The sequence below is a fragment of the Megalobrama amblycephala genome, linkage group LG16, assembly GCF_018812025.1.
Source record: "Megalobrama amblycephala isolate DHTTF-2021 linkage group LG16, ASM1881202v1, whole genome shotgun sequence".
In the NCBI taxonomy this organism is placed as follows: domain Eukaryota; kingdom Metazoa; phylum Chordata; class Actinopteri; order Cypriniformes; family Xenocyprididae; genus Megalobrama; species Megalobrama amblycephala.
Window position 1 is genome coordinate 12073577 of NC_063059.1, and position 21054 is coordinate 12094630.

The following is a 21054-nucleotide window of genomic DNA, read 5'->3' on the forward strand; positions in this document are numbered from 1 at the left end:
ATCCCATGCAGTAGTAAATAAATATAATTTAGGGTCAGAGGTGAAAAGCACCAAATCAAAATATGGCAGACTCAATGATGCATCAACATCTACTCCCTCACATGACAGTCCCCCTAAAATATGATGTTTGTGTGGTTTGTCCAATATGCATACATGACTTGATAGTTTATTCAATTGTTATCCTATTATTCGTTATCATAATTTATGATTTAATACCATAAGCAACACTAGCTATTCATAGCAGCATTTAATTCTCATACAATCATTTAATTACCCAGAATTCTTCCAGAAAGACTAAACTGTCCATTAGATATTTCTGAATAAAAATGCTGCCTGATGCCATTTGATGGACTTAACGCAGTCTATGCCACCCGCTGTCTGGGAGAGTGCATAACATCGTGCTAAGATTATTTGCACCCAGCACATCACCTGTTCCACCTGCTGCCCTCAGGGAGATGATACCGGGCCATATAAACCAGACCACCAGACTCCTGCAGCTTTTTACTCACTGTAATGAACTGTAGAATGAATATCTTCAAATTAACATCTGGCCCATCGCATTCACCACGTTCCTACGTAAATGCAGTAGCTGAGACTGGAGTACATGTTGCTTGTTGCAGTATATGTATCTCGTTATTTAGAACAATGACATGAATAACTTGAATTAAAATGACATAAAATAGGCTAAAATATGTTTTACACTTAATTTCTTTCACGAGTCACTACGGTTGTCACTATTATCATCACTATTATGGTTTCTCACTTAGAACATGAGAATAGTAAAAATGCAGTAGTTCAAAATTGCGTATATCGACGCAGTGTTTATCACACACACACACACGCACACACACGCAGTCAGTAGCTATTGAACACAAACACGCACACACAGTCAGTAGCTATATCAAACACAAACACGCGCACACACACACACACACACACACACCACACACACTCGTCACACTCGCTCGTTACAGAAGCATGAACTGAACATATGCTGCGAGATCGTGCAAACACTAGTCTTTACAGTTGGCGCGTATGAAGTGCCGCTACATCAGTGGAATGTCCGCGCTGCAATGAATCTGCTAGGCCTATACTCCTGTTAGCAAATGATGTGATTGAGCAGTTATTGATTCTGACTGATAATAATAAACACCTCTGAAGACACTCAGATAAACGAACATGTCCGTGATCGTCAAGCAGCTCAGCAACACCCCGCAACTGAACACCCAACGCTCTCCACGCGACCCACATTGCCAGGTAAATGCCTACGGCGTCAACCGGTAACGTTACTTGCTTCATTGAAAGTACTGAAGCTACCTGCACACTAGGTTAGTTGAATGAAGACCTTTCTGAAGGACAGCAGTGAAATCTGATACTTAAATTGTATCCGACTTGAACGTAACTCTCCGTTCGTCCTGTAGTTATTAAGTAACTTAGTGTATATTTCCCATAAGTGTATGTAACGTTAACTGCTCACGTTCTTAATATGCTAAGTGAATAAGTACGTTTTTAAAGAGTAATCGATCGTGGTTAACAGATAATTGACAATGTCACTCGATTGCGAAACGCACATTTACTTCTGCTAGCGTTCTATGCTGTTGATATCCGCTAATATTTGTTTTAGCATGTTGCTGCTGCTTAAATATTAGGAATTGCTGTAGCTTATGTGTGAAACGGAGTGAAACCCATACGCTTAAATTAGCGAACTATTTCTCTGTATCCTTACAACATATCTGTTTGCTGCTCCAAATGCGATGCATGTACGCTAGCTGCTAATGCATATAGTTATCACTGTAGGTTGGGAGTTGACATGATTTGACCTCGTGTATGATACTTAAACAATTAAAAGTATACAGTACTTCTCAAAGCATTGTGCAATATCATAAGAAAACCTGTTTACTTATCTTAGATGTTGAATTTCTGAAAGCATTCTGCTCATAACAGCGCTTCACATTGCGCAGCTTGTCGATCGCAGGCTAGGGTACGATATATATGGTTGCGTGGATATGGAATTACTTCCGATTGGCTGATGCCATGGCGTAGAAAGAACCAATCAGCGCTCGGTTAGAGTTTCATGACTGAACTTTGTATTTATAACTTCAGATACCTGTCCTGATCTCAGGTGTTTCGTGTCAAATTACATTCATACTGTTAAAATTACATTAATACAGTTATGACTTCATATACCTGTCCTGATCTCAGGTGTTTCATGTCAAATTACATTAATACAGTTATAACTTCATATACCTGTCCTGATCTCAGGTGTTTCATGTCAAATTACATTAATACAGTTATAACTTCATATACCTGTCCTGATCTCAGGTGTTTCGTGTCAAATTACATTCAAACTGTTAAAATTACATTAATACAGTTATAACTTCATATACCTGTCCTGATCTCAGGTGTTTCGTGTCAAATTACATTCATACTGTTAAAATTACATTAATACAGTTATAACTTCAAATACCTGTCCTGATCTCAGGTGTTTCGTGTCAAATTACATTAATACAGTTATAACTTCAAATACCTGTCCTGATCTCAGGTGTTTTGTGTCAAATTACATTAATACAGTTATAACTTCATATACCTGTCCTGATCTCAGGTGTTTCGTGTCAAATTACATTCATACTGTTAAAATGACATTAATAGTTATAACTTCAGATACCTGTCCTGATCTCAGGTGTTTCATGTCAAATTACATTCATACTGTTAAAATTACATTAATACAGTTATGACTTCATATACCTGTCCTGATCTCAGGTGTTTCATGTCAGATTACATTAATACAGTTATGACTTCATATACCTGTCCTGATCTCAGGTGTTTCGTGTCAAATTACATTAATACAGTTATGACTTCATATACCTGTCCTGATCTCAGGTGTTCCCTTTCGTGGGAACTATCGACGCTGCGTGGTAACGCATTGGGAACCTTCTGCGTGATGTCATCACTGAAGCACTCATGTATCTAGCCAGTCGCGAAGCGAGACGTCAGAGACGGGTGACGTCACGGACCAGGAAACTATAAAGCACACTCGGATGCAGAGCACGCCAGCTTCTGTGTCTTCAGCAAGCGCTCTATGTTATCTTGTGTGTCTTATTTGGTGTTGTTTGTCCTGCTTATTTTTGGAAAACATTATCTCTTCGTCTGAGGACAAGAGTGTTACTGTGCACCACACATATATATATATATATAGTGAATAAGACACGAGTGAAATGGCGGAAGGCAGACAATTTAAAAAGTGTGTTCACACATGCACACGGTATATTCCAGATGGGGACACTCACGAGATGTGTGTTGTCTGCCTGGGGGTTGAGCATGCACAGGCAGCTCTCGAGGGGGCTGTCTGTGTTCATTGCGAGAAGCTCACCCTCAGAGTTTTAAGATCACGCCGGGCACTCTTTCACGATAAAGAGGGTGCTCCGGTCGGCGTTCCCCGCGGATCGGGTCCCGCTGTTGCTGAGGCGCAGCGGCGGCTTCATTCGTGGGGTTCGCAAATGGAGCTGGCAGAGGGGGTTGAGACGGGCCCAGCCTTATCTCGCCCTTTACCTGCCAGCCCCAGTGCCTCTTCTCAGGCGGCGGAAGCACGCGCTGCAGTTTCTTCCCCCAGAGAGAGGCACCCGCGCTTCATCTCTCTTCCTCTGAGGAGGTTGATGTGATGAGCGTGGGGGAAGAGGAACCGCCATCCTCTTCCCAGCACATGAGGAGCTCCTGGAGGTAGTGACCAGGGCTGTGGCCAAATTAAAAATTGACTGGCCAGCAGAGCGGGTAGATACTAGACCAAAGAGTAAGCTGGATGAGCGCTTTCTGCCCGCTCGGTCACTACCTCAGCGTCGGGGTTTGCCCTTCTTTCCGGACCTCCACACCGAGGTCTCGAGGTCTTGGAAGAAGCTGGCATCATATCGCGTCTTCAGCCCCCAGACCTCAATGTATAGTAACATCGTGGGGCTGAAGCAGCAAGGCTATGCGGCGATGCCTCGGGTGGAAGAGACGCTTGCGGGCTATCTCTCCCCCGAGTCTGCATCGTCGCTGAAAACCCCGACGTTGCCCACCAAGCCATTAAAAACTACATCAAGCTTGGTGGGCAAGGCTTATGCGGCAGCAGGTCAGGCAGCGGCATGTCTACATACCATGTCGCTCCTACAGGCATATCAAGCCGACCTGCTGGGGGAAGTGGAGAATAGCGGGGAGGCCACGTATGAGTGCATCCAGGAAATCAGGATGGCAACTGACCTGGCTCTCCGTGCCACCAAAGAGACGGCAAAAGAAATCGGCCGCTCTATGGCAGCATTGGTGGCTACGGAGAGGCACTTGTGGCTGAACCTCTCGGACATAAGGGAGCGTGACAAAGCCTCCCTTATGGACACGCCGCTGTCTCCTGCGGGCCTCTTCGGCGACGCCGTTACAACAGTCGTCGAGAGGTTCCAGGAGGTTAAGAAACAATCTGCGGCGTTCCAGAGGTTCATCCCCCACAAACCAAGAATCCCTTCCCGCCTCAGCCGTCAACGAGCCCCTCAGCGCACCACAGAGCGCAACAAAAGATCAGCGTGGCCGCCCGTGCTCCCCCGCAGAGAGCTTGGGGATCGGGTCAGCCCGCTACGCCGAAGCCTTCTAGGGGCAGAACGGACCTGCGCGCCGTTATCCTGGCCCGGAAGGCTTCGAAGCGGTCCTGATGTCTGTGGGTCAGGAACCGATGAGGGCGGCCCCCTCCGAAGGGAGCCGGCGAAAAATACATCTAAAAGCCGCTTCCCTTCGGCGCCCTCAGGGGATCGTTATGCCAACCCTGCCACCCAGTGTGCGTCAGGGCGCAGCGGTCTCCACCGACCCTCCGAGGAGGGCCGGCCACTTGATTCAATTGTTCTCTGCCGGTGCGCCGCTTCAGAGCGTCGAATCAGGTGCTCAAAAAACACCAGAGGCCAGTCTCGAGAGACTGGTTCCCTTAGTAAATTTTCTGGTAGAATGGAAACTTCTTCCGAATATATCAAAATGGGTGCTGCTCACTATAAAAGAGGGTTACAAGATCCAGTTCGGGTCTCGCCCGCCCAGATTCAACGGGTCCTTCCCACAGTGGTAACCCCCGAGCAGTCTCTGGTTATGGAACAAGCAGTTGCGACACTTTTGCGAAAAGGAGCTATAGAAAGGGTTCCTCCTCCCAGCAATCAGTCAGGGTTCTACAGCCGTTACTTCATTGTTCCAAAGAAGGATGGAGGTCTACGACCTATTATAGATTTACGTGTGCTAAATCGCTCAATACAAAAGCTCAAGTTCAAGATGCTGACACTCAAACAGATTATACCACAGATCAGGTCCGAGGACTGGTTTGTGGCAATAGACCTGAAAGATGCTTACTTTCATGTGTCCATCCATCCTTCTCACAGGAAGTTCCTCAGGTTTGCTTTCAGGGGCGAAGCTTACCAGTACAGGGTTCTTCCGTTCGGCCTATCATTATCACCCCGCACATTCACGAAATGCGTGGACGCAGCTCTGGCTCCGCTGAGGATCCAGGGCATTCGCATACTGAATTATATCGACGATTGGTTGATTCTAGCTCAGTCAGAGCAACTAGCAGTTCAGCATCGAGATGCTGTTCTGTCCCATATGAAGAGGCTTGGGCTGAGGCTCAATGCCAAAAAGAGTGTGCTAGTTCCAGCTCAATCCACCAACTATCTGGGTGTAGTGTGGGACTCCACCACGATGCGGGCACATTTGTCTCCCGCTCGGGTGAGTGCCATTCTTATGGCTATGAAAGGGGTGAAGTTAGGCCAGTCACTCACTGTAAAACAGTTCCAGAAACTGCTGGGTCTGATGGCAGCTGCGTCCAACATGATACCTTTTGGCCTTCTGCACATGAGGCCCCTACAGTGTTGGCTCAGGACCAGGGGGTTCTCCCCGAGGGGAAATCCCTTTCGCATGATCAAAGTCTCAAAACGATGTCTTCGTTCTCTGACCATGTGGAAAGACCCCCGGTTCCTGTCCCAGGGACCCGTGTTGGGGGCCCCTACTCGTCGAGTAATGCTTTCGACGGACGCCTCCCTCACGGGCTGGGGAGCGATCATGAGTGGTTGCTCAGCTCAGGGTCTTTGGGAAGACCATCAGCTCTCTTGGCACATAAATCGGCTAGAGATGATGTCAGTGTTCCTAGCTCTGAAACACTTTCTCCCAGACCTGAGAGGTTACCATGTGTTGGTTCGTACGGACAACACTGCAGTGGTTGCATATATAAATCATCAGGGGGGTCTGCGGTCTCGCCGACTATATTACTTGGTCCGTCAGATCCTCCTGTGGTCCCAAGGGAAGCTGCTCTCGCTGAGGGCAGCTTACATCCCGGGACATCAAAATGTGGGAGCAGATGCCCTGTCGAGGCAGGGGCCAAGGCCCGGGGAGTGGAGACTCCACCCAGAAGTGGTGAGTCTCCTATGGAAAAATTTCGGTCGAGCGGAAGTCGACCTGTTTGCCTTGGAGAGTCAACCCAGTGTCCGCTCTGGTACTCCCTAACACATCCAGCACCTCTGGGTCTGGATGCTATGGTACAGACGTGGCCGAGGCTGCGCCTGTACGCATTTCCCCTGATCGCCCTGCTCCCAGGAGTTCTGGAAAAAGTACGCCGAGAAGGGGCCAATCTAATACTGGTAGCCCCATTCTGGCCAACCAGGATATGGTTCTCAGACCTAGTGTCGTTACTCAACGGCTCCCCAATGGAGCTTCCTCTCAGACAGGACCTCCTGTCTCAAGCGGGTGGCATGATTATACATCCCCGCCCAGAACGACTGAAACTATGGGCCTGGCCTCTGAGGGGGCCAGGTTCATAGATGCTGGTCTCCCAACCGAGGTTGTGGAGACCATTCTTAACTCCAGAGCTCCCGCCACGAGGAAGTTGTATGCCTACAAATGGAATTTGTTTTCTACCTGGTGTAGACACAATAATACGGACCCTGTCCTTTCTTCTGTTAGCTTTGTGCTAAAATTCCTCCAGGAAAAATTCTCGGAGGGCCTATCTCACTCAACCTTAAAGGTTTATGTTGCAGCAATTTCAGCATATCATGCTCCTCTTGAGGGGAATATCTCGGTAGGTCGAGACCCCCTCGTCACACGCTTCCTCCGTGGCACACTGAGGTTGAGGCCTCCAGTGCGCACAAGGGTGCCAACCTGGGACTTGGCTGTGGTCTTACAAGGGTTAGCTGAGGCTCCCTTTGAACCATTAGAGGAGGTTCCTGAGAGGTTCCTCACTCTGAAAACGATTCTTTTATTAGCTATCACTTCTCTGAAGCGGATAGGAGATTTACAAGCACTTTCTGTTGCTCCCTCTTTCCTTGAATTTGCTCCAGGAATGGTGAAAGCATTCCTGTATCCTAAACCGGGGTATGTCCCAAAGGTCCCTACCAATGTCCCAGGCCCCATTGTGCTTCAGTCTTTCTATCCTCCTCCATTTGAATCTGCGGATCAGGAAAAATTGAATCTGTTATGCCCGGTAAGGGCTTTGGATACTTATGTCCACAGAGCTGCCCTGTGGCGTAAGTCAGATCAGTTGTTTGTCTGTTATGGGTCCCCTAAAAAAGGGGGCCCAGCATCAAAACAGAGAATGAGCAAGTGGGTGGTCGAGGCCATCTCACTTGCATACGAAGCGGCCGGACAGCCCTCTCCCTTGAATGTTCGCGCCCACTCTACCAGGGGTATGCCGGCATCAAAAGCTCTGATGTCAGGAGTCTCCATGAGTGACATATGTGATGCAGCTGGATGGTCATGCCAGCACACATTTATTAAATATTATAACCTTGATGTTGGCTCCACTCCGGGGTCCTCTGTCCTGTCAAGATAACCTTGGCAAGGGCTTGAGCTACGGCTCAGTTGGGATTGCGTTCCCAATGCGTTACCACGCAGCGTCGATAGTTCCCACGAAAGGGAACGTCTCAGGTTACAGATGTAACCCTGGTTCCCTGAGTAGGGAACGAGACGCTGCGTCTCTTGCCGTACCCCTGCACACTTGCAAGTGCTTGCTTCAGACTTACTTAGAAGCTGGCGTGCTCTGCATCCGAGTGTGCTTTATAGTTTCCTGGTCCGTGACGTCACCCGTCTCTGACATCTTGCTTCGCGATTGGCTAGATACATGAGTGCTTCAGTGACGACATCACGCAGAAGGTTCCCAATGCGTTACCACGCAGCGTCTCGTTCCCTACTCAGGGAACCAGGGTTACATCTGTAACCTGAGACGTTTCGTGTCAAATTACATTAATACAGTTATAACTTCATATACCTGTCCTGATCTCAGGTGTTTCATGTCAAATTACATTCATACTGTTAAAATTACATTAATACAGTTATAACTTCATTTCACGAGTTCACACTTACAAATAAGTCAGGTAAATAAATTGGTAAACGTATTTGGCGTGCTGTCCGGGGAGAGGGCTCCGAGCTCGGTAATCGGCCCGAACACAGAGTACCCCCCCCCCCTTTTAGATTATATGAAGTAACCCAGAGAGTGTGAGGAGACGGGGTGGTGGAGGGATTCTGGAAACTGTCGAGGATCTTTGGGTGAGTTTTGACTGTGATTATATACAGGCCTGAACTCATGCTGATTGGGTAGATACGTTGATTACAGATTGTTGACAGCTGGTTGAGATGACGTAATCATTAAGATGACGTAATGATTGGGTAGGTTATTTGACTTGTTCCTCCTGAACTACGTTAATGAAACATAATTTCACGAGTTCACACTTACAAATAAGTCAGGTAAATAAATTGGTAAACGTATTTGGCGTGCTGTCCGGGGAGAGGGCTCCGAGCTCGGTAATCGGCCCGAACACAGAGTACCCCCCAAAAAGCGAGAGTTAACTACGGACAGCAGCCGAAAACTGAAACTGTGACCCCCCCCCAAAAAAAAAATAGAAATAAGGCTGATGTTTGCAAGGAGAAAGCTGTCTGCGTGATCGAGAAGGTTCTATCTGACGGGAGTTCAATACTCACTGCGATCGGACGGTTAACCCCTGCTGATGGTGGGTGGACGTTTAGAAATTTTAGATTGGGGCTCTTGCGGCATCCGACGGGAGTTCAATACTCACTGCGATCGGACGGTTAACCCCTGCTGATGGTGGGTGGACGTTTAGAAATTTTGGATTGGGGCTCTTGCAGCATCCGACGGGAGTTCAATACTCACTGCGATCGGACGGTTAACCCCTGCTGACGGTGGGTGGACGTTTAGAAATTTTAGATTGGGGCTCTTGCGGCATCCGACGGGAGTTCAATACTCACTGCGATCGGACGGTTAACCCCTGCTGATGGTGGGTGGACGTTTAGAAATTTTAGATTGGGGCTCTTGCGGCATCCGACGGGAGTTCAATACTCACTGCGATCGGACGGTTAACCCCTGCTGATGGTGGGTGGACGTTTAGAAATTTTAGATTGGGGCTCTTGCGGCATCCGACGGGAGTTCAATACTCACTGCGATCGGACGGTTAACCCCTGCTGATGGTGGGTGGACGTTTAGAAATTTTTAGATTGGGGCTCTTGCAGCATCCGACGGGAGTTCAATACTCACTGCGATCGGACGGTTAACCCCTGCTGATGGTGGGTGGACGTTTAGAAATTTTAGATTGGGGCTCTTGCGGCATCCGACGGGAGTTCAATACTCACTGCGATCGGATGGGTAAGCCCCACGAGAAGGTTTTAGCGAGTTGGTTTAACTGATGAGGGTTTGGTGTGCTTTTTTGATGTGGAAGCGGTTAGATCTGATGTAGCTTTTGAAGGCTTCGGATGACCAACGACCGAGAGCTTGGATCTGTTGCTGGGAGAGACCTTTTTGGGCAGCTGTGGTCGCCGCTCCTATGCGAAAAGAGTGGCTTGAAAAGTGTTCCGCTGGGATGCCAGATTGGATCAAGATCAATTTGAGATGTTTTTGAAACCAAAAACGTGTGACTGGGTGGTTTGAATCATCTGTAAAGAGTGGATCTGAAGGGGATTTGGTTTGTGAATTCTTGAAATGGAGGTAGGACTGGAGAGTTTGGTATGGTTGTATAGGTGATTGGAGGTTGAAGATGTAAATGAAATGGCCTTTTTTGGTCTGGTCAGTTTTACTCTGTTTGATAAAGTAGGAGAAGGTTTCATTGTCTAACAAGCATAGATCTGAAATGGTGGGGTGGATTTTAGGATTAAAATTGGAGGTAATGGCGAGTTCAGAGCATCTGAGGAAACCGAAAAAAGCCAAAATGAACATGGCATCCAAAGTGCGAGCGGTGTTAATAGAATGGTATCCTAGACGGAGAGTACGGATACATCTGGTGAGTAAGTCTAATGTTAGAGGTTGTCTAACATCTGGGCGGGTAGGATGGGTTTTTTGGATGCCTTTAATAAGCAGTGATGTCTGCGAGTTTGTTATTTCACAGGAGGGTGAGCCGAAAATTAATTTGTGAAAAAACTGGATTCCACTTAAATAGCCTTTAATGGAACCAACCTGGAGGCTCTTGGCTGTGTTGAGGTAAGAGATGAAAGACGTAATGGTGAGCAGAGAGAAATCTGGGAACGGCAAGTTAAAAATTAGATGAAAAGTTTTAAAACATCTCCAAGCTGTTAAATATGATTGGAGGGTTCGTGGGGAAAAAGCTTCAAAGATCGAATTGAGAGAAGCGTCAAGCAGTGGTCTCATAGAGTGGTTTATGGGAAGATTAATTCTGAATAGTGAGGTACTGGCGTCGGGTTGGGGTCCGCTTCTGGAGCCAGCTGTCTGAATTTCTGGAAAGCAAAGCGTGAGAGAGAGTCAGCAATTTCATTTTTTGACCCGGGTACGTGCTTAGCTGTTATGATAAATTGATCGCAAGCTGCTATCCAAATAAGGCGTCTTAGGAGTGGCATCATAGCTGGTGCATGCGAGCGGGTTTTATTAATGCAATGCACCGTTGCTTCATTGTCGCAGTAGACGATTATGTTGTTTGTGGACCATTCTTTCCCCCATAGAAAAGCTGCGACGACGAGAGGATAAAGTTCAAACAACGCTGAAGAGGCTGGGAAATGCGTCGCATCTAAGAGCTGAGGTGGCCAAGTAGATGCGAACCAACGGCCTTGATAAAATCCCCCAAAGCCAATGGAGGGAGCTGCGTCGGTGTAGAGCTGAATATCGATTGGAAGGGACACCAACGTATTATAGAAAAAAGATAATCCGTTCCACTGTTTAAGGAAGGTTATCCATAATTTTAGTTCGTCACGGCATGGATTAGTTAGGGAGATTTGGTCTTCTAACGCAGCGACGGAGGATGCGAGAGAGAGAAGATGCGAGATGAAAGGGCGGCCTTGCGGGATTATACGCATAGCGAAGTTTAGGTGGCCGAGCAGAGACAGAAGTTCGCGCTTTGAGCAACTTGGGCTGTCTAGCAACGTGGAAGAGACCAGAATTATTCTGTCGATTTTCTCTTTCGGTAGAGAGGCCTGGAATTTGACGGTGTCCAGACTGATGCCCAGGAATTCGATGGACGTGGCTGGGCCACTGGTTTTGTCCTGGGCGATCGGAACTCCCAGCTCGGAAAAAACCTTTTGGACTGTAGTGAGATGCGCTGCTGGGATGGCATCAGGAGGCGAAATTATTAAGAAGTCGTCGAGCAGGTGAATAAGGTAAGGAATTGCGTAGTTGTTGGAAAGAATCCAGCAAATTGCTTCTGACAGCATGTCAAAAATCTTGGGGCTGCTTTTGCAGCCGAAGGTTAGGCGGACGGCGAAGTAATATTTTTCATGCCAACGGACGCCAAATAAATGCCAGGAGTCTGGGTGGATGGGCATCACTTTAAATGCTGAAGTAATGTCGACTTTGGCGAGCCAAGAACCACGACCGGCGTTTTTGATTAACAGTATTGCTTGGTCAATATCATGGTACTGAAGAGAAAATTCTTCGAGTGGAATGAGGCTGTTTATGCTTGGAGACGGAGAATTGTGCGGGGCTGAGAGGTCGATTATTAAACGTTTTTTACCGGAGAATTTCCTTGTAGCCACTCCAATAGGGCTGATGCGAAAGTGTTCGAAAGGAGGAATATCAAAAGGTCCGATCATGAAGCCAGAATTAACTTCCTTATTGATCAATTCGTCCACTGTGTCGGGTTCTGTAAGAGCAGATTGAAGATTATCACAAATCATATTTTGTGAGGGAATGCTTTCTAGACCTGGTTCAAAACCATGTTCGAGACCAGACAGCAAATATTTGGTAAATTCGGGATCGGGGTGCTGAGACAATTCAGATGACAGACGTAAAATATTCACAGGAGTCGACAAGTAATTTTTGGAATTTTTATTGGTAGATTTTTGTACAGGGCATACAGTGCGGGCGTGGGCGCCGCCGCAGTAATTGCAAATATGCAAAAAACGACAGCGATTTCTTAGGCAGCCGCCTGTATTGAAGTGGTTGCAGACCTGACGTCTGGAGGAAAAAGCTGCGCCTCTTCCGAATGAGTCGGAGTTTGTAGCTGGCCGTGGAACGTAACTCGTTGATTTCTCTTGGTTGGGGACTGGAATAGGAGGAATTGACGGATTTACTTGGGGACAAGTCATGGTGGAATGGGCGAGCGACCTACAGACTGCGCAGGAAATATTTCGAACGCCCAGGAAGATTTTATTGTGGAGATCAGTGTCCAGCGCGCCCCAGTAGGGGCACTGATTCCACTGAGCGATACGAACGGCGCATTTTGCTGAAAACAGCTTGTGGTAAGTGTAAAAATGAGATCCCCCATAGGATAACGCGAGCTCTGCCACTATCGCGAGATAGTCATTCAGCTCGCGTCTCCTATGGGGGAAAACAGCACAAATGATTTCGGTGAATCTACTGAATGCGATGCAAAATTCAGAAAATGAAAGGATTCGGGATGAGGAATTATTTGGATTTTTTAAAGTGACTGAAAAGTCACCACAATTAATCTGGCGATTAGAATCAGGTGGGGGAAGCAGGGAAAGGAGTGATGATAGATCGATGTCTGCACCTGATAGAATCTGCGCTCTGATATTGCCGGCGACAGGGGGCGGTTCCAAAGCGATGGCGTTTGGAGGAATGGGCATCGGTGTAGCTGTGAACAAAGAAAATTGTGATTTTGCTTGAGGGAGAATGTTTTGAGGGAGAAAATCCGGGGCCGACACTGAAAACGGAGGCAGCCTCGCGCTTGAGATGGCACCTGGACCTTGGGAAGCGACGGGGAAGGAGAGAGAAGGTTGAGGTAAAGAATAAAGCGGCTGGGCCTGTGCCGCTAACGGAGGCATCCTCACGCTAGGGGCTGCTGTAGGCCACAGCTGGGGAAAAGTGTTAGCGAGAGGGGAAGGAGAAGGAAAAGTTGTTCGGGCTTGCGATTCTTGCGGAGGCAACCTCACGTCAGGAGCCGCAGGCCACGAACGTTGAGGAGAATTCGAGACAGTGAGCAGTACAGGTTGAGCCTGCCCCGCTAGCGGAGGCAGCCTCACGCTAGGGGGAAGACAACCACTGGTAGAGGCGGGTAATTCCGTACGGGGGGCGGTGCTGGAGAAACCCGCGGAAAGAGGCTGAGTAGAAGGAGGAGGGTGCGGCGTAGCAGCGGCGGAATCTGGGGCTCGGCCCAGGCTCGCTGAAGGCCCGCTGCCCTTACCAGACGATCGGCGTTGAACTGGTCTTGCTGTAGAGGAAGACTGAGTTTGAGAGGTACGTGGTTTTTTACCTTTGCTGCTTGAAGTCGTTTTCTTAGAGGGAGAAAGGGGTTTAAAGGGAGCGCAAGTTGACTGCAGGCTTGAATATAATTTATATAACTCGGGTTTATTCATCCGTCTCGAGAAATGGACATCCGCGCTGATCAGAGCTTGCCTTAATCCCAGCACTGTCCATTTCTCGATTGCAGGAATGGTTGGTTGAGCCATAGAGTAGGAGGATGATGATGATGATGATGATGACGATGAGGAAGAAGGTGTGTGTCTCACCGGTGGAGGAGAGGGCTGGTCTAGCCGCCTTGGACTACGGATAGTGGAGCGGATAGGCTGACGGCCGCGCAATGGAGTCGGAGACTCAGCGACGGCACCTGGCGGCGCATGGCTGCTCCTTGGGATGGCGCGGTTCGGCGAAAGAGTCTGTGAATATAGAGACTCATCATCGGACGGGAAGAGTTCGATTTCCGACATTTTAGGCGAACCTATTCTGGAAACTGTCGAGGATCTTTGGGTGAGTTTTGACTGTGATTATATACAGGCCTGAACTCATGCTGATTGGGTAGATACGTTGATTACAGATTGTTGACAGCTGGTTGAGATGACGTAATCATTAAGATGACGTAATGATTGGGTAGGTTATTTGACTTGTTCCTCCTGAACTACGTTAATGAAACATAATTATATCCATTTTTTTTGTAAATACTTCATACTTTAAATTACATTAATACAATTATAACTTCAAATACCTGTCCTGATCTCAGGTGTTTGTGTCAATACATTATACTGTTAAAATTACATTAATAGTTATAACTTCAGATACCTGTCCTGATCTCTGGTGTTTCATGTCAAATTACATTAATACAGTTATGAACTTCAGATACCTGTCCTGATCTCTGGTGTTTCATGTCAAATTACATTCATACTGTTAAAATTACATTAATACAGTTATGACTTCATAATACCTGTCCTGATCTCTGGTGTTTCATGTCAGATTACATTAATACAGTTATGACTTCAGATACCTGTCCTGATCTCTGGTGTTTCGTGTCAAATTACATTAATACAGTTATGACTTCATATACCTGTCCTGATCTCAGGTGTTTCGTGTAAAATTACATTAATACAGTTATGACTTCAGATACCTGTCCTGATCTCAGGTGTTTCATGTCAAATTACATTAATAGAGTTATAACTTCAGATACCTGTCCTGATCTCAGGTGTTTCGTGTCAAATTACATTCATACTGTTAAAATTACATTAATACAGTTATAACTTCATATAACTGTCCTGATCTCAGGTGTTTCATGTCAAATTACATTAATAGAGTTATAACTTCAGATACCTGTCCTGATCTCAGGTGTTTCATGTCAAATTACATTCATACTGTTAAAATTACATTAATAAAGTTATAACTTCAAATACCTGTCCTGATCTCTGGTGTTTCATGTCAGATTACATTAATACAGTTATGACTTCATATACCTGTCCTGATCTCAGGTGTTTCGTGTCAAATTACATTCATACTGTTAAAATTACATTAATACAGTTATGACTTCAGATACCTGTCCTGATCTCTGGTGCTTTCATGTCAGATTACATTAATACAGTTATAACTTCAAATACCTGTCCTGATCTCTGGTGTCTCATGTCAGATTACATTAATACAGTTATAACTTCAAATACCTGTCCTGATCTCTGGTGTTTCATGTCAGATTACATTAATACAGTTATAACTTCAAATACCTGTCCTGATCTCAGGTGTTTCGTGTCAAATTACATTCATACTGTTAAAATTACATTAATACAGTTAGTGTTTTAATACAGTTTAGTTAGTTTTCACTTAAGTAAGCTTACTGACTTTACAATTCTATCATGGAGTTATCACACAATACAAATCTGTAGTTAAACCTCAGTTTTTATTAATCTCCATTTTGCCATTTTATAGATTTTTATTAATCTCTATTTTCAGCCAATTGCTTGTAAAGAAATTATTCAGAATGAATTATTATTCAATTAATTCCATTCTCAATTTAATTTACACAGATAGAACATAAGATGTTTGATGATGTTTGAAGAACTAGTTGATTCACTGCTTACAGGATCTTCTCATGTACTATCTCCCAAACCATCACTTTTCTGAAGAGTGGAATGTCACACTACAGAGAAAGAGACAAATGAATCAAGAGTATAGTAAAATGTTTAAAGGATTAAAGGTGTGAACAGAACAGTACCTGTCTGAAAGTGAGTGGCTTTCCTTGAGAAAGGAAGTCTGCATATTTACAGACAAAAACACCACAGTCATTGCCATTCACCTGTTTAGGCCTAGACACAATTTTAAGCAGAATATTTAATCTTAAAATGACACTTAATTGAGAGAAGATCCATATAATTCATTATATGGTGTCATACATAAGTTCTCATTCGGCCGATGGTCCACCTGGAAGCCTCCAAGATGCAGCCTTTCTTGACCTTGTGCTCCTCTGTGAGGTACTTTCTGTTAAATTAAACAGAAGATGCATATGTAGATATTCAATGAATGATCAAACCACAGAATAACAGAAAAAATAAGAAGACACTCACAAGAACATGTGACAGATATCATCATGTCTCTGACCCATTGAGTCATAGCACTGTATGGTCTGGGATTTAAAATCAATTACCTGGTGGTTCGAAGCAATATAGACAACAAGACAAACTGAAAATCATAAATAGTGTTTTACACTTTTCAAAAACATGTAAATATAAAACAGTGCATCCTAACTTATAAATGACTTACAGCCAAAGCCCAATGCATGCCTAGGTGCAAAGGAACAAAAACAAGATCAAAGAGGAAGAGGTCCTGAGTTTTTGTCCAGTTCTTCACTGCTGCATGGCCTTCACCGCTCTGAAGCTTTGAGTAGAAGAAAGTACTGAAAGAGAAGACTTTAAGGCTTCCCAGCTGATCACTGTTTCTTTTCATTAGCAAGGACAAATAGAAGTTGATAACCTTGAAAAGAGAAGATAGAAAAAAATATTTAAAATTATTAGGAATGCATGACATTGGTCACATTCAGCATTAGTGCTTTATGATCAACAATTGTCTGATTATGTTGATACTGTTGGCAAATCAAATCATCAGAGCCCCCCAGACATATCTATTTCTCAATTTTAAATTGATTCTCATTTTTATAAACCCTGAATCAAAATGATTGATCATTAAATTTGTGTTATTACCCAGCCCTAATGTGCAGTGCAGAATCAATTTATTCATTTTGATACAAATTTTGATAAAATATTGAGGACAAACCTTCCCCCCCCCCCCATTTTTCTTTACAAACATGTGATGCATTATTCCCAATAAGCCAAGGCATTTATCTTAAGCAAATAGTCAATTTATTTTTCTAACTTTTACCTTGTCATTAAGCCAGCAACCCTCCTTCAGTGTGGCCAAGTCACCCTGTGTAATACACAGTTTGAAGGCTCTGCTGATCACCTGGTTTGGGTCTTGTAGTGCCAGAGTATCATTCACCTCAGATGACATGTCCTACACATAAACAGAACAGAAAAACTTAAAAAACAAGCTAAAATAATTTGATCTGTGGACAAACTTTATTTACAAAACACATCGTTAGAATTTTACTATAAATATAAACATAAATATAAAATTTCACCTCTGACAGCCTGGGTAAGTGCTCACTATGGTACAAATGAGAAAATCTGTCACCATGTGTCATTGTGGTCGCTTGTGTCAATTCATCTTCAGAAAGATCCACACCACATGGCTTTTTTATGTCAAGGCAAATGCACAAAACAACTTGCTAAATTTCAAGTGAGATTTTCTGTAAAAACAACAGAGTAAGATAAAGAAGTGTATATTACCTGAACAGAGTTTTTGTCCATCTCTGTGTCTTCTGTCCTCTGGGATTCTGGGATATTTGTTTTTGACTTTTTATGGATATTTGTATCCTCTGATAATGAAATTAATTAAAATCAAAACATTACATTTACATGAGAAACACACAAAGGCATTTTAAAAATGAGCCATAAAATTATACCAGCATCAGGTACTGTTTGAGGTAAGATGAATTGCTCACAAAATTTTTAATTTTCTGTCATCCTTTACTCACCCTCAAGATAATCTTTGGAATACAAATTAAAATTGGAACAACATGAGTGTAAGTAAAGGATGACAAATGTCATTTTTAGTTTCTGTATTCTATATAACACTTTTAACAAACATTGTAAATGAAAGTCAAAAACACACCTTTATTTGCACCTATTTCCACTGTTTTACGTTTCCTGGATGTTTTTTGTTTGACTTTCTTCAAGCGACTTGGTAAAGCTCTAAGATTTTTCTTGGCAGGTTCTTGCTGCTGGAGAACCAGGCCATCTTCCTTGGGTAAACAGGATTTCAGGGTCTCACAAAGGTCATGAACAACTCTGGATGCATTCTTGATAGCTTCTTTATCAGTGCAAATATATGAAATGTCGTGCAAAGTCTTGAGCTCTTCACGTAGATGCCACTGATCGCCTGCTAAACCTGATGACTGTGACTTACTACTTACTTTCTGCTTCCCCGTGCATGGTACAGAACTATCAAAAACATCAAAGCAGAGGTCTTCTTGATTGCTGATTTCATTGCTCTGGGGATCTTGTGTTAAAGCAACATTGAAATCCAGAGTTACATATGGGTTTTGACGGTACTCTGGGCTAAGATCAACCCACGTTTTGTCAGTGTGCCTAAAAATGGCAAAGAAATGCTTGCATGGTAAGAACGTTGTTTTGAAGAGGACACATTCACATGATGGGTATTTTTCAGAGTCACCAAGTTCTACTTTATACCATGCAGAAGTTGTCTCACTCTTGACCTTAAAAGATTCCTTTCCAAGCACCTCTACGTGTTCTTTGGAATAGCTGGAAGCTGCCTCGATACTGTTCAAGCAATGTTTGACAAAACTTCTTGGTCTGTCTTTCAGAAATGCTGGAACAGCTGGATTGTAAGTCTTGCATTCACTACTGTAGATGAAGTTGAGTCTACTGTATGACAGCAACTGCTCTGGGACAAACTCACATACTAGTGTTTCAAGCAGAGATGACAGACTTCCTGTGCAAGAAAATTTGAGGTAGAAGCTCTTCAATGATTTATTGAGTGCCTCAACTCCATTGTTGGTGGTAACTGCCACAGAGAATCCATGCGGTGCATAGGCCCTACACCACCTCTGGAAAACAACAACAAAAACAATGAAATTAGCTTGATACAAGTAAGTTCTGTAGGAAGAACGGAACAAAGAAACATCAAGTGCAAATTGAGTGGAAGTGCTCTAAATGCCTGCCTGTTCTTTTACCTTCTACCTGTCTAAATGTACAAATATTGAACATGAAATGTGGAACACAGAACACGCCCAGTGCAGTACCTCACCTCCCGAACACACAACCACCTTTTATCAACATAATTTTTGACTTCAAGGGATTTGTAAACTTTGCTCTCCTTCAGTCTTTCAACCTCACTATCACAAGCTGCTTCACTTGGGGCACTAGCTATGTCACGGAGGTGGTCAAGTAGTTCATTTTGCTCAGAGAGAGACAACTTGTTCTTGGCTGTCAGGGAGAGTACATGGGAGATTAAAAGTCATTGGAAAAGTGATACAACTTAACTTTTAATAAACAGGCTTGGCTATTGCAAGAAAAAAAGACATAATATAACAGGTGTATTGTCCTGTTGGAATCCAAAAGTATCTGTTATTAATAAATAAAATCAAATAGTAGGGTAGTAGGCTGTGAAAGGCTATGGCAATTTGGGAATTGCCAAACTTAGCAATTTCTAAAACCTGAATAAACTGAGATTTACTGAATTTACTGAAAGTAAATTCTGAACTGGTGTACTGCTAATAATGAGGAAAAATAGCAACAATGTATTTTTTTTTATTTTTTTATTTTTTGTAATCATGTATCAAGACTTTGGCCCATATTTTCAGGAGTAAATTTTAAATGCAGCGCAATATTTTATACATCACAAATGCAAGTTTATTTCATCCACACCTTGCCTTGTCCATCGCATCCAAGCTTGCTCACGATGGAATGAGCATAGATAGTTCTGAGAATTTGGAAATACATGTTTCAAAGCTTGATATTCTTGTTGTGAGTAATCAAGCATGAAGTATTTTGGCTCCCAATGCTGATTCCACTGTTTCAAGATGTTAAGGGCTTCGGTTATTGCAGCAGTTGTCTCATTTTCACATATAAACTCAGCGATAGGCTTGTATCCAATATTTGTCCGAACAACAAGAAGAAACAAGGGCAATGCATATTTGGTTGTTCTGTAAGTAGCATCAAGAAGGACCATATCTCCATAACGCTTAAGTAATTCTTTGTTGTGCATTCTGAAATAAACAAGAAAGTTCTTGTGAGATGTTACTCCTGGTGATGTTACTCTCCAAATCAGAGTCTCGAGACTGGAAATTTATTCTTCTGTTTCACTCAAACTTCAGAACTGTCTGCTCGATGTTGTTTTCTGTATTTCCGAAAGAAAAACTTGGCATTTGGATCTGTTAATTTCCATTCATCAATTTTTTTTTCTACCTGCAGTTGATCAAAGCCAGAATATTTTCCACAAACTAAGGCTTGATGCACATGGTTTTGGATAACATGGCTTGAAGGGTAGTACGATGGGTCTTGTGGATGTGGTAGAACGCTTCCCATTTCTGAAAGCTCTTTCTGGACAAACGTTTTCAGTACCTTCTTCAGGAAAGGAACTGAGGTTATTCCAAGTGACACATATTCCTGTATTTTGTCACGCACCATGTAATGGATGTTATTTGAGAAATGACAGTTTTGTGAAGTGTTGTGGTTTTTGTGTGCCCCTTCCAAAGGTATTTTGACATGGATCATTTCTGAAGTGACGGTGTTTTTTCTTTTAATGACTCCAGAACACCCTTAATTGCCACTTGTCTTTCAGTTCTAGAACTTGTTTTAGTCACAGCAAACTGATCATATCTGTGAACAACAACATTGTTTAATAATATCCATTCAATAATTATCCAATATGTTGAACCACCCTTTTATTAGACGACACAAGAAATATGCAATGCATCACTAATTTAATTGATTTTACAGAATATGTAAATATATAAACTTTAAAGTTGTGGTTCTCAATTGTGAGTCTGTTTATACAGAGTCATGAAAAACATGGAAGAAATACTGTAGTTACAAAACTGTAGTCAGGTTGATTCATCAGCACTTGATGTCAAACTAGGGGCACTAAGCAAAAACAGTTGAGAACCACCGGGTCTCTTTCACTAAGCAATGCACAAATTTGTGCATGAAATCTGTGTATGAACATTTTCATCAATAACTTTAATTCTAAAATGCATTCTAAATCTACTGAAAAACATGGGAACTAATAAAAAGAAATCAAATACTCATAATGGCCTTATAAACATTTTA

At 43.8% G+C, this 21054-nt stretch overlaps 2 protein-coding genes across 4 annotated transcripts; both read right to left on the reverse strand.

The window, feature by feature from the left end:
• Window positions 1–10444: 10444 nt before the first annotated feature.
• LOC125248235 lies at window positions 10445–14103 on the reverse strand. Its single transcript, XM_048159964.1, has 4 exons — window positions 13137–14103; window positions 12948–13031; window positions 12385–12479; window positions 10445–12198 (listed from the first exon to the last, which is right to left on the reverse strand). Exons 1-4 carry the CDS (start codon window positions 14101–14103, stop codon window positions 10645–10647), a joined length of 2700 nt encoding a protein of 899 aa, XP_048015921.1. The 3' UTR covers window positions 10445–10644.
• Window positions 14104–15532: 1429 nt separating this feature from the next.
• Window positions 15533–19966, reverse strand: LOC125249118. 3 transcript variants are annotated; one of them, XR_007180503.1, is made up of 10 exons: window positions 19651–19966; window positions 17876–18830; window positions 17491–17579; window positions 17283–17393; window positions 17024–17155; window positions 16409–16618; window positions 16213–16292; window positions 16042–16126; window positions 15864–15954; window positions 15533–15788 (listed from the first exon to the last, which is right to left on the reverse strand). XR_007180503.1 is itself a non-coding variant. In XM_048161320.1 (9 exons), the coding sequence occupies exons 1-9, from the start codon at window positions 19723–19725 to the stop codon at window positions 15726–15728; spliced, it is 1800 nt and encodes a 599-aa protein (XP_048017277.1). In that variant the 5' UTR covers window positions 19726–19966; the 3' UTR covers window positions 15542–15725. The 3 variants fall into 3 exon arrangements, 2 of the variants coding, with proteins under 2 accessions (XP_048017277.1, XP_048017278.1); XM_048161320.1 differs by lacking the exon at window positions 15864–15954 and having other exon boundaries at window positions 15542–15788; XM_048161321.1 differs by having other exon boundaries at window positions 15542–15954.
• Between the last annotated feature and the right edge of the window lie 1088 nt (window positions 19967–21054).